Source organism: Akebia trifoliata, chromosome 1 (genome assembly GCF_017979445.1).
Source record: "Akebia trifoliata isolate Shusen 1 chromosome 1, ASM1797944v1, whole genome shotgun sequence".
NCBI classification, from domain to species: Eukaryota; Viridiplantae; Streptophyta; class Magnoliopsida; order Ranunculales; family Lardizabalaceae; genus Akebia; species Akebia trifoliata.
This window is the reverse complement of record NC_141375.1, coordinates 29271225-29286827: the sequence shown is the minus strand read 5'-3', so window position 1 is coordinate 29286827 and position 15603 is coordinate 29271225. Positions and strand designations below refer to the sequence as shown.

At 35.5% G+C, this 15603-nt stretch overlaps 1 protein-coding gene across 1 annotated transcript; it reads left to right on the top strand.

Moving 5' to 3' along the window:
- The first annotated feature begins 1708 nt into the window (after positions 1–1708).
- On the top strand, positions 1709–15340 carry LOC147411548 (DNA polymerase I B, chloroplastic/mitochondrial-like). The gene is made up of 12 exons (XM_086449714.1): positions 1709–2097; positions 3649–4831; positions 6502–6693; positions 8287–8960; positions 9595–10030; positions 10932–11027; positions 12827–12919; positions 13023–13217; positions 13928–14020; positions 14116–14328; positions 14468–14557; positions 14780–15340. Exons 1-12 carry the CDS (start codon positions 1943–1945, stop codon positions 14939–14941), a joined length of 3582 nt encoding a protein of 1193 aa, XP_086305840.1. The 5' UTR covers positions 1709–1942; the 3' UTR covers positions 14942–15340.
- Positions 15341–15603: the final 263 nt, after the last annotated feature.

Genomic DNA, 15603 nt, shown 5'->3' with positions numbered 1-15603 from the left:
GATAGTCTGCCTTCGCACGTGTTTAGGAATAATAGTCTCGAAAACTCGTGTCAAATATTTCAATTTGTTAATTTAGCTTCTTAGGGTTTGTTCTGGAAAATGGGGGACCGTAGCACATAATCCGCTTTAGGTTCCCGCCAATCGACATAGAATCCAATTGACCTCACTGTTTTGGAAAATATCGAAACTGCCCTTCGGGGTAACTGGTAAATAATCCGTACAACCATGGATTGCTTTGCTTTAGGTTTAAAACCTTATCCTACGTATGGTATTTCTTTTTGAAAAAATAAAAAAATAAAAAAATGACTGGATAAAATAAATTAATACATCTGTGAATATGATTATACCATTAAAGAAAAGCTTCTAAGGATATTATACAAATATATTTTTATAAAAACTTTTCTCCTTTTTACTATTTTAAAAAATCAAAACGAAAATAAAAATATTTTAAGAGAGAAAACTTTGGTAATATAGTTAGTATTTTTGATAGACAGACATTGATTTCTTTTAATAATCTAATAGGTGTTTTATGTCTTTGATTCAAAATTCATATTGTCCAATTCTAAAGTGTATATGATTAATGAGGGACAATAGTCAAGCGACAAGTTTAAGATAAAAAACAGGTCTACAATTGTGTTAAAGTTGAATCAAGAGAAACTTATTTAAAGGACCCTCTTGAAAGGGTTTCTTTCTAAATAATCCCTAAGTTCTATGTGATAATTTGATAGGATATTTAGTAAAAAAAATTCTTTTTTAATGGTTCCTCATTACAAGCGAATTCACCGTTTTTTTATTTACTATCAAATTCACCATTTTTATTATTGTCGAACTTGACCTTTTTTTTTTATTATTTAGTGTCAAGTTCACAATTTTTACCATCGAACTGACCATTATTTATCGTGGAGTTCATCATTTTTTAAATAAAAAGTGGTGAACTTGACATTGATAAAATCCACCCATTTTCAATTCTTGAGTTTTTTCAATTAAAATACATGGAAATTATCTATTGAAAATTCGAGATAACGACTTGTTTGGATGATTTCAATCCAAAAAAATCATTATTGGTTGATTTTCAATAAAAAATATTATGAAACAAATGAAAAATCATAATTTTTTATATACATCTTTAAAATGTTTGAAAAAACTCTTGAAAATTACTTATTCTTCTTTCTTAAATTCTTTAAAATAGAATGGAGTCTTTGAAACTCAATTGAGATATCAAAAATCTAATTTTTGGATGAAAACGATGAATTCGAATAATTAGGACATTCTATCATGAGAAATGTGGGGGATGAGGTCCAAAGATCATTTAGAAAGAAAAAGTTAACTAAATGTCTTGCCAAGTTATCGTCGAAAACTTATGGACTATTTAAAAAGAATTCCTTCTACAAGAGTCCTTAATGTAATTTTCCCTTGAATTGAACCCATGTCAAGGTAAGTATAAGATTGTCCATTTCACTAAGATATTCATATAATTTGACAATTGAAACAAAATGATTATTTCAATAAGTGGATTTCATGATTTAATGGTTAGGATTTCGGATATGAAATGATGTTATTTGATTGACACGTGGAACAGTTTATTCCACTTTGTCATAGCAATGGCATTTCCGTTATTTTCCAACTTTCCAAGCCTAAGCAAAACAAATTATAAAATAAACAAAATTTATATATATATATATATATCAAAAACCCCAAAGACAGTATCTTTGCCAGCGGAAAAATTGTCCCCTTCGAGGTTTTCGGCAAGGGTTTAGACTTTTGAACTTCATCTCTCTCTCGTATGGGCTGTCTCTGCTCTGCTTCAGAATAAGAGAAACAGCAGTCTCAGAGCAAGAAAATACCCCCTTGAAGAAAACTGTATTTACGGAGCAGCCACAGTTCACTAAAGACGGCGCCTTGTATTAGTAGTAGTAGAAAGCTGGGGAGAGTAGTAGAGGTGATGGCAATGGGGGTTTCCACTCAAAGTGGACCATTCAAGTCCCGTTGTTCTTCTTCTTTCTGGTTCTCTCTACCTTGTCGCGGTTCAGCCTCGACGAATTCTGTTACTTCTTTGTCTTCTCATGCCTTTTCAGCTTCCCCTAAAGACTTCCACAGGTTCAATCTCCAACCCATCTAGAGTTTCTTGGATTATTTCTATTTTATGTTATTGGAGTCTTGATGTTGGGTTTGCGGTTATTGATGAAAATGTTGTGAACTGTTTCAGTTGTCTAAAGAAGGGCCATTTAGGCTTTAAAAAAACAATATTCTTGTAAGGGGTTGTGAATTTTTTTTCTTGTTTTCATGCTTTAGTAAGAAGTTGGGATATGGGGTTTTCGTATTATCTCACGTGGGCGGTGAAAGATTGAAATGGGTGGTGGGGAGTTGACGTTTTGATGCAATTTCTTTAAAAAGATTGAATTTTTAGCCCAAGACAGAGATTTTGGGTGTTAGGAGAAGGCTAAAATGGGTTTATTTATGAACCTTCTTTGATTTTTCTTTGTGGGTTTTGGTTATTCCTTGATTATATGGTTGGTATTTGTTAAGTTTATGAGACACCCATTTGATTTTTTGATCTTGGGTTTGCAAATTTTGGTCTAAATTGTGGTGAATTTATATTCCGGTTTTACAAAAAAGAGACCATTTTGTGGAGTTTTTTGTTCATAAGTCAAGCTCTAGAAGGAAGTTGGAACTAGTGAATAAATAATTGGAACTCAAGTTCACGGATACCATTTCCTGTGGTTGTGTATTGAAATGCTTCGTGGGGATTTACATTTTTAATGTCAGTTATTGAAAGTGTGAAATTTATTGTGTGGGGCATATGGGTTTGACATTATAATTTTCTGTGGAATTTCATGATTTGATGCCCATAAAAAGTTTGTTAAGGCTTGAAAGCTTTCATGCTTTTGAGGATCCACAGACAGAATTACTTGCCATGGATAAGTTCTTTGGGTGTTGATACCACAGAACTAACCTGCTTGCATTCCATGAAAAAAGGAGAGGTCTTAGAAGGCTAAGATAATTACCAATGAGGAACTGTTGTTGGTGGTCAAATATCATAAGATCGGGACTCAGGAGCACATGGTCTGTTGGTCACGGTAAGATGGATCTTATTTTATCTGTACAGTGAAGAATCGGAAAATCCATCCACAATATGGAAGTTGGTACTATGTGTGATTTTTCGTTAATACATGTTTTCAAAAGTCTGGGACTTTGGTCCACTTCATTATGCATTTTTTTTAATATCTGTAACTTTGGTTGATTTTCTTTTCCATAGTGTTGTTATTATAATTGTTAGATTCGAGTAGAAGCAAACTCTTTTAAAGATGATGTTTTGTGTTATTGCATGGGAGACTCGGTTTACAGTGGCAGTTATGTGCTAGGAAAGAATTGCCTTTGAACCATCTAATTGATTTCCAAAGGAATTCCTATTGTGAACTGCTAAAGGTGGTTAGACAGTTAAGCGTAAAAGCATGCCTGGTTCAGCATCTCCCTTTCCAACAAACACCTTTTTCTTTGGTGTCCATTTTAGTGTGGTTTGTGTGGAAAAGTCAATTTTACATTAAATATCAGCCCTCTTCCTTTATTAATGAAATTTACTTATAAAAAAAAATAAATATCAGTCTCACTTTATCGGGTTTTATATCTCTTCAATATTTTGGATGGCAGGCGTGAGCTTCACTTTCTCCGTAGTGCAAATGTTCCTGGTACCAATATTACTGTCTTTAGTATCTCCACTCAATTCAAATGTGGTTCAAGTTATTCTACCAGGCCATTTATGGAGGATTCTATGCATATGGTTGATAAAGCAAAACACCCTCCAATTCATTGGAGGCTCGTAGTGCGTGGACCTTCTACTTCATTGCCTCAAATGGTCCCTTACCATCCATATCAGATTGGTTCTAAAGGAAAGCTTTTGTCAGGGAGATTGGTTAACTTGCAAAGGGTGGATGAAGGAAAGAAATGGACTCCTAGATGCCTTCATGAACCTCTAGCAGCGGAGGTGGAAGTCGAACCATGTGGTTGGCCCAGCAGCTACACGGCTCCTGAAATTACTCTCCCTAAGAATAATTGTCTTGAAAAAAGCAAAAGCCACTGGCTTGAAGAAAGCAAAAAAGTGAAAGCAAAAAGGGAAGAACATGGTCCAATGAACTTCGGGGTGAGGCCTGAGATCCCTGAAGGGAAAACTATTGTGGGATTGGAAGATGGGACTGCCCATGAGAAAGTAAACTTCCCTAGTTCATTTTGTAGTTTGGGATTAGCGAATGTTGCAAGGAATGTGGCTTTACAAAACTCATTTAGCCAAGAATATAGGATTGGTTTGGATAAATCCAGTGGCATTGAAGGAGTCCCCGTAAGGGGTGGAGGGAAGGGAACCTTTCGCTCCTATTTGATTAACGAGGGCCATGCACATGTGACAACTTCTACTGATCAAGGTTGGAGAAGACATGATAGTAATAGTGATCATGTGAAAAATATATATAAATCCAAACTGGATAACTTTGGTAGAACATGTTTATCCTTGACACAAGGTACACGCCAGTCTAATGGGTCATTGTCACCAAAGCTCTTTGAGGGAAGTAAGGAGCACCTTTTGGAAACAATTGACAATGCAACTAAAAGGGGTCCATTCAATGGAAAATCTGGCACTTCTGTTGATGATTTGAAGGAAACTCACATTGTGCCGATAGATACTGAAGAAAAAGGCAGTATTTGTCTAACAGATCACCGGGAGAGGCTTAGCCGCATTTATGAAAATGTTCTCGTGGTAGACAGTATCTCGTCAGCGAAGGAAATCGTTGGACTGCTTACAACAAAATACAGGCGTCTTGTGTATGCATGTGATACAGAGGTATACATTATTTTCTGGTTACATGTATATATAGTTATATACACTGTTTTAAAAATCGTGTCTCGAGGCCAAGGCATAGAGTCCTTTCCTTCACACCAAGGCATAGATGCTTGAGCCTCCACCATTTTGAGGTGTGAGACGCAAGTGAGGCTTAAACCTTGACTCAACATCGCATACACGGGTCCCAAACATATATTTTTTTGGGGGGTTAAAAAAAATTATTCTTTTACCAAAAATCCCCTTTATCTCTTTTGCATATAAAAGCTCTAACGAAAATGATTTATATAATCTTTTATCTTATTTATTCTAGTATATTCGACATACATGGTTTGAGTAGCTTTAACTGGAAGTGTTTCTAGTGACTACATTTATATAGTGGTGGGCAATAATCACAACAACAGCAATGAAGCCTTATCCTTGCTTCCTTTGATGGGTAGACTAACTGAGAAAGAAGTGCATTAATGATTGGAGTTGATAGAAAAAAATATAACGCGGGAAGAAGCAATAAAGGGTTTCAAATGATAAAGGAGAATTTTTTGCTCATTGACATTACTTAATAATTAATGAGTGGTTTACCTATGAAAAACTAATTAACAACTGTTTTAAAAAGCCCACTCGATCTATGTGATTTTACGGAAACCATAGAACAATTTTCCCTAGTTTTGTTTATTATTTTATTTTTTACTCCATAGTTTGTTCTTTCACTAACTCCCTCCCCCCCAAAATATTTTTTTGAGGCTTATGTCTTGCGTCCCAAAGTCAAAATTCCCCCCCTCTTTAATAAACCACTGTTATTTTTCAATAAAGAACTGTGCTATTTTGTGAAGGTGAAGGAAAACCCTTCCTTCGAATTTGAATTTCTAAATTAATTGGACGGTTGTTGACGACTCATTTGCAAAACCAAGTAGTGGAATGCAACAACCTCCGTATGATTTATTCGGAATTTTCCTAGGAACAAGAATGATTCCAACCGATTATGGTGATTTTTATTGCAAAGAAATGGCCACAGCTGCTGCGATTGATCATTGCAGAACGATTCCATTTTTATGGCTGAAAGGAAGTCACAAGAGGTTTTTCAAACCATAAGGTTTTAAAAGTTCCTTTTATTACTTATAAAAAAAAGTTCCTTTTTCCAACTTCGAATTTTCTTGATTTCCATCAAGATAAGAATTTTTATAAGGTGGACTATTTTTATAGCATGTCTCTTTAAAGTGAAAGTGGAATTTATGGGAAAAAAAAAGGTGAAAGTGGAATTCATCCTTTATTTTTTTCCCCACATTGTCATTCCCTTCCTCCATTGATATACAATTCAAAATTCTCGTGCCATTTCTCCTTTTTGGTCTCATATCTCATATAACATATAATGAAATGATTATACATATTCGTTAATAGTCTAGACGTGATAATACTTATCTAGTTGGGTATCTAGAGATATCCCTCTTTTTTTGGTAGATGGGTGAGATAAAGAGTATAACCTAGGATGGGTAAAGAAAAAAAAATTAGATTATGTTTTCTCTTCTTTTTTGTTTGTTCATACAGTGCCTCTTATCCTTAACGTTTAAAAAGAATGTTAATCTCTATCTTAAAACATTGTGTGGACATGCATATATCTCAAATTTTGGTGACACTATCTCTCTAGCCCTCTTTGGCTGACATCAATATCACTTCAGGTAGCTAAGATTGATGTGAGAGAGGAGACTCCTGTTGATCATGGAGAGGTAATATGTTTCAGTATCTATTCCGCACCAGAAGCGGATTTTGGAAATGGAAAGTCTTGTATTTGGGTTGATGTTCTAGATGGTGGTGGTAAGGATCTTTTGCTGGAATTCGCTCCATTTTTTGAGAACCCATCGATAAAAAAGGTACGAGTTCGTTTGGATTCTTTTGACTTTTTTCTTTTACATGCTAATAAAGTTTGACCTTGGACACTGATGAATATGAACCTCGAACATGTACTGTGGTTGTGATGGGAATGATTATTAATACGAAATTGCCATGCGTATACTAGAGGCTCTCTACCACGCAGGTGTTTTAGATTCATTTTAAATGAAACTAGAAATTAATGTGAAGGAAATATTTTGAACAAAAAATTGGTGGATTTAAACACAGTTCAAAGTAATTCATTCTCCTTGCTATATAGATGGGAATGTCGAATTAATACTTTGAGTCAGTATCAATGTCGAATTAATTTCATTAATTCAACATTGATACTGACTCAAAGTAGTATATTTCATGGATAACTTAATATTAAACAAAAAAATATAGTTTACTCACTGTACTGTATTTGTTTATTGAGATGTATCAGTATTTTCCATTGTATCATGATGTTCTGTTCATTGTCTTGGACACAGAACAAGGCTGATACTTGGAAGGATTTGGATGGTCCCAACCATAAGATCATTTAGATTCTTTGGATGGGAAAAAAAATCCATGTCCCCAAAAAAAGAACCCCACTAGGCAGATGGTTAGGACAGTATCATAAATATTTTAGGATTGATCTCTAAGTCAGTCCTATTGATTTGATGATCTTGATCTCTTTCCATCCACTTCACATGTTGTATTATCATTGTACAAACACAATCATGTACTGATGAGGAAATTTGAGATCACAGGCCTTTTTCATTGGACCATTAGTTAGATTTTATGTTCTTTTTAATCTTATGTTTAGGAGAGTTTATACCCTAACATATCCATCAACCTACTAGAACCTAATCAAATAAATAAAAGACCAAAAACCTGCTGTACATTTTTTTACAACAACCTCACCCAACTAAAATGCACCTCATATCCCCGTCTACCCAATCAAACCCATCTTTAGCCCTATACACCGTACTAAGACTTTTCTTGCTGTCCAGTTAACATAGATTAACCATACTGGACCTGGCCCTAGCCTATTCTCATCCTATTAAGCTTTGTTTCATTAATTTTAGATGAATTTTGAACTTAAAAGTTGCTGGAATTTCTTTGGTTATTCTTGTGTATGCACACTTTAACTTTCTTATTACATTGCCATATATTGGGTATACTTTTGAACTTAGACCCATCTTGAAATCCTTGAGAGTTTAATGAACTCTTAATTGAGAATTGGAATGAAGTCCTTAGCTAGTGCAAGTTCAATCTTCCATGGGCATCCCTTTATTCCAACACTCAAGGGATTTTCTTTTTCACATGTGGTTGCATGAGCTTATATTTAAATAATCCTGAGCTCAGACTAATCATTTAAGATCAGGCGTCACCATCATGTACTCTACTTATTTTGCAGATGAGACAGATCAATTTACAAATTTGACAATCGTGTACATTATTCCTTTTTTGCAGATAGAATAAGATCAGTTTGTGTGTTTCAGGTTTTACAGTTGTAGATAATAACGGTGCTTTCCATATTTTATGAATTAGTTTAACTTGGTGATGTCTCTCACTGTTGACAGAATAAATTTGCTTGTTCCTTTTTGCAGGTCTGGCACAACTATAGCTTTGATAGTCACGTTATAGAGAATTATGGAATTAAAATTTCCGGGTTTCATGCTGACACAATGCATTTGGCACGGCTTTGGGATTCTTCAAGACGAGCTGAAGGTGGGTATTCTCTAGAAGCACTTACAAGTAACCGAGACGTCATGTCTGAGGCTCAATCTTTCACAGAAAATGAATTGTTTGGTAAGATATCAATGAAGAACATATTTGGCAAGAGAAAGATAAAGAAAGATGGATCCCAGGGAAAGCTTATCACTATTGCTTCTGTGGAAGAGCTCCAAAGGGAGGAGCGGATACCATGGATTTGTTATTCTGCCTTAGATTCGATAAGCACACTAAGGCTTTACGAGAGCTTGAAAAGCAAACTAACGGACATGGACTGGGTTCTTGATGGGTTGCACAAAGGAAACATGTATGACTTCTATGAGGAATATTGGAGGCCATTTGGGGAGCTTTTAGTGAAAATGGAGACTGAGGGAATGCTGATTGATCGGGCATATCTTGCAGAGATAGAGAAGGTGGCCACTGTGGAGCAAAAAGTTGCTGCACGTAGATTCCGCCAGTGGGCATCTAAGTATTGCGAAGACGCTTTATACATGAATGTAGGAAGTGATGCACAATTGCGTCAGCTGTTTTTTGGTGGCATGGCAAACAGGTATATATAACTTATATTTTCGACAAGCATATAGAAGTTAATTACTTTCAATAAATGGATTATGAAGATCCATGGTGTGCATTGAGTTGATTTGGACCTCTCTTTAATGGGCCACTATTTAATTATATTGTTTGGAGACCGACTAGTTGCACACCAAACTTGAAAAATAACCATTTTTTGTTTTTGTAACCTCTAGTTTTGCCTACTAAATGCACTTCATTATCGGTAACGTTAAGATGTAGGATTGTTCACCTTCTCGTGACTTCGTCTTCTCCAATCGTGTAAATTGTAAATATGCTCGTTATACAACCAAGTCTTTCTTAACCTATTGAACCAACACTAATTTACGTGAGCATGGTTAAAGAAGAATAACAAAAAACAAAGAAATGCAATTATTTTTATTTTTATTTTTATTTCTATTTTGAGCGCAAGCATCCAAATGGAGTGCAAAGGGAATTTTAAGTGATGGAGTGCAATTGGACGTGGGTGTTGTGCAACTAGTCGGTCCCTATTGCTTGGTATGATTGGCTCTGGCATATGGATCCCATAATCCATGATTTTTGAACTATTTGGTATGAGATGTGCGTGCATTTGTGCAGTTAATTCAGTTATATCTTTTATGTGCTTTATGCAGAAAGGATCCAACTGAAAGCCTCCCTGAATCGAGGACTTTTAAAGTGCCTAATGTTGATAAAGTGATTGAAGAAGGAAAAAAGGTGCCTACAAAATTTCGTAATATTACACTAAGCAACATTTGTAAAGAAATGCAAACTGAGATGTATACCGCCACTGGTTGGCCCTCAGTAAGTGGAGATGCTCTGAAGACCCTTGCAGGCAAGATATCCTCAGAATACAATTGGACTGATGACGCTAATGAATTTCAATTAACCTGCAACAACGAAACTTCACTCTCAAAGAGTAAGAAGGAGGTAGACACCTCTTTGTATGGAACAGCGTACACTGCATTTGGAGAGGACGAGCAAGGGATGGAGGCTTGCCATGCCATTGCTGCTTTATGTGAAGTCTGCTCAATTGACTCTTTGATATCCAACTTTATTCTCCCCTTGCAGGTGAATTCCTTTTTACTGTATTATGCTTGCCATGCATTGGGATGTATTTCGTGATTTCTAAACTGAAACTACCGGATATCTGAATTTCTCAGTCCAAGAATATGATGTTATGGGTCAATGATTCCCCTTACTCGATTGAGGATATCTGTCCAAATATTTGGTTTAAGTACTAATGCATTGACGAAGTATGGTCGTTTTGTTTCCCTGGTCAAGCTATGATATGCTTTCCCATACAACATGCCTATGGATGCACTGCACCTGACTATTCTCTTCCAACACATTGTTTTAGTTATAAATGTTGAAATGCATATGTACTTAAGTTTACGGAAACAAAAATTAAGTCATACGGATCACAGGTACATTCTATTAGTGGAATACAGGCCTTCACATGGCATGTGTGAAGGGCTCGTGATCCACCAAATAATTTATACCATGAATTGTTGGTTTTACCCAATCAAAATGGTTTTTGTCTTGGACTTATGAAATGGTGGATTCTTTTACTTCCATGCCATCTAATCCACCACTGTCAAGTGAGGTACTCATGTCCTATTATAATAATACTCAAAACTAGAAATCATCCCTATACAAACATGTGTACTTAATACATACATACATACATAAACTATATGCACACACATGCCAACTTAAAACAACAAAATTTGTTTAAAGAAAGAATCATAATAGGTGAGTCTTGTTCTATGTGGAGACCCCAAAAGATCTAATTACTGGCTAGGCTTGAATGATAATTTTCTCTCATGCTTAATGGTAGCTCTGTCTCCATAGAATTATATAATTATTTCCTTCTCATCAAGTAACTTCCCCTCATCTTATTTTGGCTGGAAATTTCTAACTTCAAATGTACAGTGAAATTTATTATGATATTTGTTTGTCGTGGCCGCAGAGCAGTCACACTTCAGGTAAGAAAGGCCGTATCCATTGTGCTTTAAATATCAACACTGAGACTGGGCGTTTATCAGCAAGGAGACCAAATTTGCAGGTTCATGCTTTTTATCTTCAATTATTACTTTTCGTAGTTAAGATGATATTATTAGGGCTTAAAGAATGACTAATATGAACTGCTTGATTAGTTCAGAAATCTTTGTGTTCAAATATGATTGAAATCTTGAATGCCGAGGAACCTTCTGGATCGTACCCATGGTTTTCAAACCTACTTTATTGTCTCTTCTTGGCTACTATGAGACCAACTTGATTTGTCCATGCCATCTCGTCTTGGAGAAGTCACATTCTTCAAATCGGTTTATATTGTTTATAAATATAAATTATATTTAAGTAATTGTTATTTTTCTGTTATATGCTGTATTATTAGATGCTCAATCACAAAATCTTATTTTATATAGATCACAAACATTTAAATTATTCAAATTTGTAATTTTATATGAAAAAACCCAAAAATCGGTTGACTCAGCTGATTTTATGGAAACTCAGCCAAGATTTTCAAGATATCTGTGAGTCATCTCGGATAACAGATGAGTTGATGGGTTATTCATAGTGATTTTCCTGCTCGGTTGGCTCCAAGAATAAGATGACTCATCAGGTTCATCTTGGTTGCGGACGAGTTTCAAATGATGATCGTACCGTTGAGTGGGTAATGTTGTCAAATAGCATAGGGGATGCTGTATGATTAGCATACATTGTGTGCATATGCGATTTTTTGTTTTTTAAATAGACAAATAAAATAAATTAGAAAATATTTGTAATTGTTACAATAGCTCTAGAAAAAAGTTTTTTTTTTTTTTTTCTTTGTAATATTCTGTTTCCAATTTTTCTATAATTTATTACGTTTGCATGTTTTAACAAGTATGTAAGAATGCATAAACTCAAAAATGTGAAAAAAAAAGAATTTTTTGTTAATTTAACTATGATATATGAACATTCATACAAATATATAAATGAGCTTGAATAGTGTTAGACTTGTATTCCTGTGGATGCTAATATAGAAGGATAGTAGTGAACATGTGATATGAGTTAAAGAAAGTACATGTGAGTAGAAGAGTGAAAGAAACAGCTTTGAGTGGTGTAGGAATGATGGGAGTGGGAATGGTGTATTTATAAATTATAAAAGAAGATAGGCTTTAATAATAAAAAATTAAGTTGATGCTCCAATGGTCTAATTTTTGGGTGTTGGATCAGTTTAATATGCGATGGCATGGTGGCCTACAGTAACATAATGGCATGTGACAACTATAGTGGGGATATAAGATTTGTCACAAGTTCATCAAACCCATCATTGATAGCTTATCCCAACAAATTTGGTGACAATAAGGGTTAGCAGATTCAATAAATATTTGTAGGATCTGTGGATCAGACACATGACCTCAATGTTTAACCATGGTGTTCTGCAGTCTAGTGTAGCACTAAGGCAGGAAGGAGTACCAAAACCATACTATAGACCTTCCCCCTACTTTATATGAAATCAAGACATCCCTAAATTCCATCAATTGACAAGAGCTTTTTGTGGAATAAGTAAATGTCCCTAAATATCATGGGAACAAGTTATTTTAAAGTTGTCATTTCCCACTTCATGTACAGTCGTCTACTTGGGGTGAAGTTTGCACTATGAAACTATGGCCACTATATTGAGAACTTAATTGGAATCATCCCACTTTCATTCTATTTTTCAGCTATGAAATTTATGAAACCTATCTATTGGATTAGATTGTTATTTGCTCCTGGTGTGCTCGACATTTGATCTCATATTCCATTTACAAACTATATTTTTCCCATTTTTTCCATATGCTGCAAGAGTATTGATGTTATCTTTTTTCTGTAAATCAGAATCAGCCTGCCTTGGAGAAGGACAGATACAAGATTCGCCAGGCATTTATAGCTTCACCTGGCAATTCTCTTATTGTTGCTGATTATGGACAGGTTATTTACTCATCAAGCCATCCGCCAATGATTTTATGAACAGTAGTTTTTTATTTTTTCCCCCTATTTGAATTAATAATCAGTATATATTTTCTAATTTCAGTTAGAACTTAGAATCCTGGCACATCTTGCAAACTGTAAGAGTATGCTTGATGCCTTCAAAGCGGGTGGAGATTTCCATTCGAGGACAGCAATGAATATGTACCCACATATTCGTGAAGCTGTAGATGAAAAGCAAGTGCTGCTTGAGTGGCACCCTCAGCCTGGTCAAGAGAAACCACCCGTTCCTCTTTTAAAGGTAAATATAATTAAATATTTTCTTGCACCCGTATAATGAGAATGCTAATTCCTACTGGTGGTAGTGGGGTGGGGTCTTCATTGGGAAATAGTATGGGTATAAAAACAGCAATGCTATAAAGAGCATATAATTCTTGGCATTTTCATGTTAAATTTGTATGAAGTATGTGACTAGTAACTGAAGTCAGTAAAGGAAAACTAAAAGGAGATTTTCCCTTAGTGTGTCTGCTCAAAATTACTGGCATCTGTATCCCAAGTTGAAATTATGTGAGGTTGAGAATCTTTGGAAAAATCATAGTAGTTATGTGTCCTTACTTTGAAAAGTTGCCACAATTCCATAGAGTTTTCTAGTCTTGTGAAAATTAAAATTTTTAAGTTGAGAAAATTGACTCCCTGATTTGGTTGCCTAAGAATTGGCTCACTGAGCTTTCCAACTAAGATTTGTAAATATTATTTTTGCGATTTAAGTGTTAAATTTCCTGTATGATTTATTGGAGTATTTCGGGTGGTCGCCAGTCAATTTAATTTGATCCTTTTTTTACGTTGCATGTTGTCTTACGTAAGCTGTCTTCTATCTTTAATTGTTGTTGAAATGATATGATAATAATTGGACATTATTTTAACCAATTGTTTTCCCTATAGGCACTAGTATATGTTCATTAAGGATAATTACAAATTTACAACTTCTATATGTTTCCATGAGTATTTCAGGATGCTTTTGCCTCTGAGAGAAGAAAGGCCAAAATGCTCAACTTTTCCATTGCATATGGCAAAACTGCTGTTGGTCTTTCCCGTGACTGGAAGGTACATTTTCTGTGAAGAACCTTAAAATTAATTGTGGAATTTATTATTTTAAATTAAATTAAAACAGATACTGTTGTTGCCATTTTTATCCTCAGGTTTCTGTTAAGGAAGCAAAGGAAACAGTTAAACTCTGGTATAAAGAGAGACAAGAAGTTTTGGAATGGCAAGAAAAGCGCAAGCAAGAAGCTCTGAGCAAGCAGCGTGTACACACATTGTTAGGTCGGGCCCGTTGTTTCCCTTCAATGGGTCATGCTACATACTCGCAGAGAGCACACATTGAGAGAGCAGCCATCAATACCCCTGTGCAGGTCCGTAAGTTAAAAAAGAAGCAAAGCAATATATTATATATGTGTGTATGCATGTATATATAATTGTTTTTACTTATCAAAAAAAATATATAATTGTTTTTGAGTATTTGTTCTTTGAATTTCTTACTTTGGTGAACAGGGTAGTGCTGCCGATGTTGCGATGTGTGCCATGCTTGAGATCTCGAGGAATACTCGTTTGAAGGAGCTTGGATGGAAGCTGCTTTTGCAGGTTGAGTTATTGTACCTTTCTTTGTGTGTGTGCTGACAATGTTGGTATCTTGTGTTACTCAAATATACCAAGCTCACAATCTATAAAATTGGAGAAACTTCGCTATCTTTTGCAAGAGAGCAAAGTGCCAACCCAATTGAGTCCACTAGTGAGCAAAGATGTTACCCAATTAGATCGACTATAGAACAAAAATAACTGGAGATGACTTTTTGTTGGAAGCAGGTTCATGATGAAGTAATACTAGAAGGTCCAACTGAGTCAGCAGAGGTGGCCAAGGCCATAGTTGTTGATTGCATGTCCAAACCTTTCTACGGCACCAACTTTCTCAAAGTAGGTCTATCTGTTGATGCCAAGTGTGCGCAAAATTGGTATGCGGCCAAGTAATAAGTGGTGAGGCTATTGATCCGCATATATACCCATGTTTTGATTGAAATTCCCCTCGTTGGCCTTTTGCTGTTCTTCATGCCACAGAGTGGAGTGGCAGTGGCACCGTTGAAGATTAATCATGCTACTCAAGTTTCAACATATCATCAAAGCCTTATCCAAAAATTCGGGGGTTGGCTCATTAAATGTGCTACTGCTGTAATGTTATTCACTGTGCCAAGTTTTGGATGTTGGCCCTTGCTTACCATGCTAATATCTTTGCTGTCTGTGATAGCGGGTTGTGTGGGGCTACGGTTGTAATGGGCTTTTACTCCTTTGGTGTGTCAATACGATGTACATATAATTTTCTTATTTAATAGCAGGATTTGCCTAGTTTCTGTGGCACCCATTTTACTATAATTGCGTCTTTTTTTTTTTTCCTGTTCTGATGGTCACCTGTATTACTCTAAATTGGTTTGCGGCCAAGTAATAAGTGGCGAGGCTTCTTGCCCGCCCATATACCCATATTTTGATTTAACTCCCCACGTTGGTCTTTGGTAGTTCCTTTTTGCCACGCAGAGGGGAGTGGCAGTGACGTTGCCGAAGATCAATAGTGCTTCACAACATCAACATAATCAGTCTCATCCAAAAATTTGGAATCGATTGTGTTACTGCTGTAATTT

Coding starts and splice junctions, on each gene's coding strand:
- LOC147411548 (XM_086449714.1), top strand. CDS start 1,943: ATGGCAATGGGGGTTTCCACTCAAAGTGGACCATTCAAGTCCCGTTGT. Junction 4,832..6,501: donor TGTATGCATGTGATACAGAG/GTATACATTATT, acceptor ATATCACTTCAG/GTAGCTAAGATTGATGTGAG. Junction 10,031..10,931: donor ACTTTATTCTCCCCTTGCAG/GTGAATTCCTTT, acceptor TCGTGGCCGCAG/AGCAGTCACACTTCAGGTAA.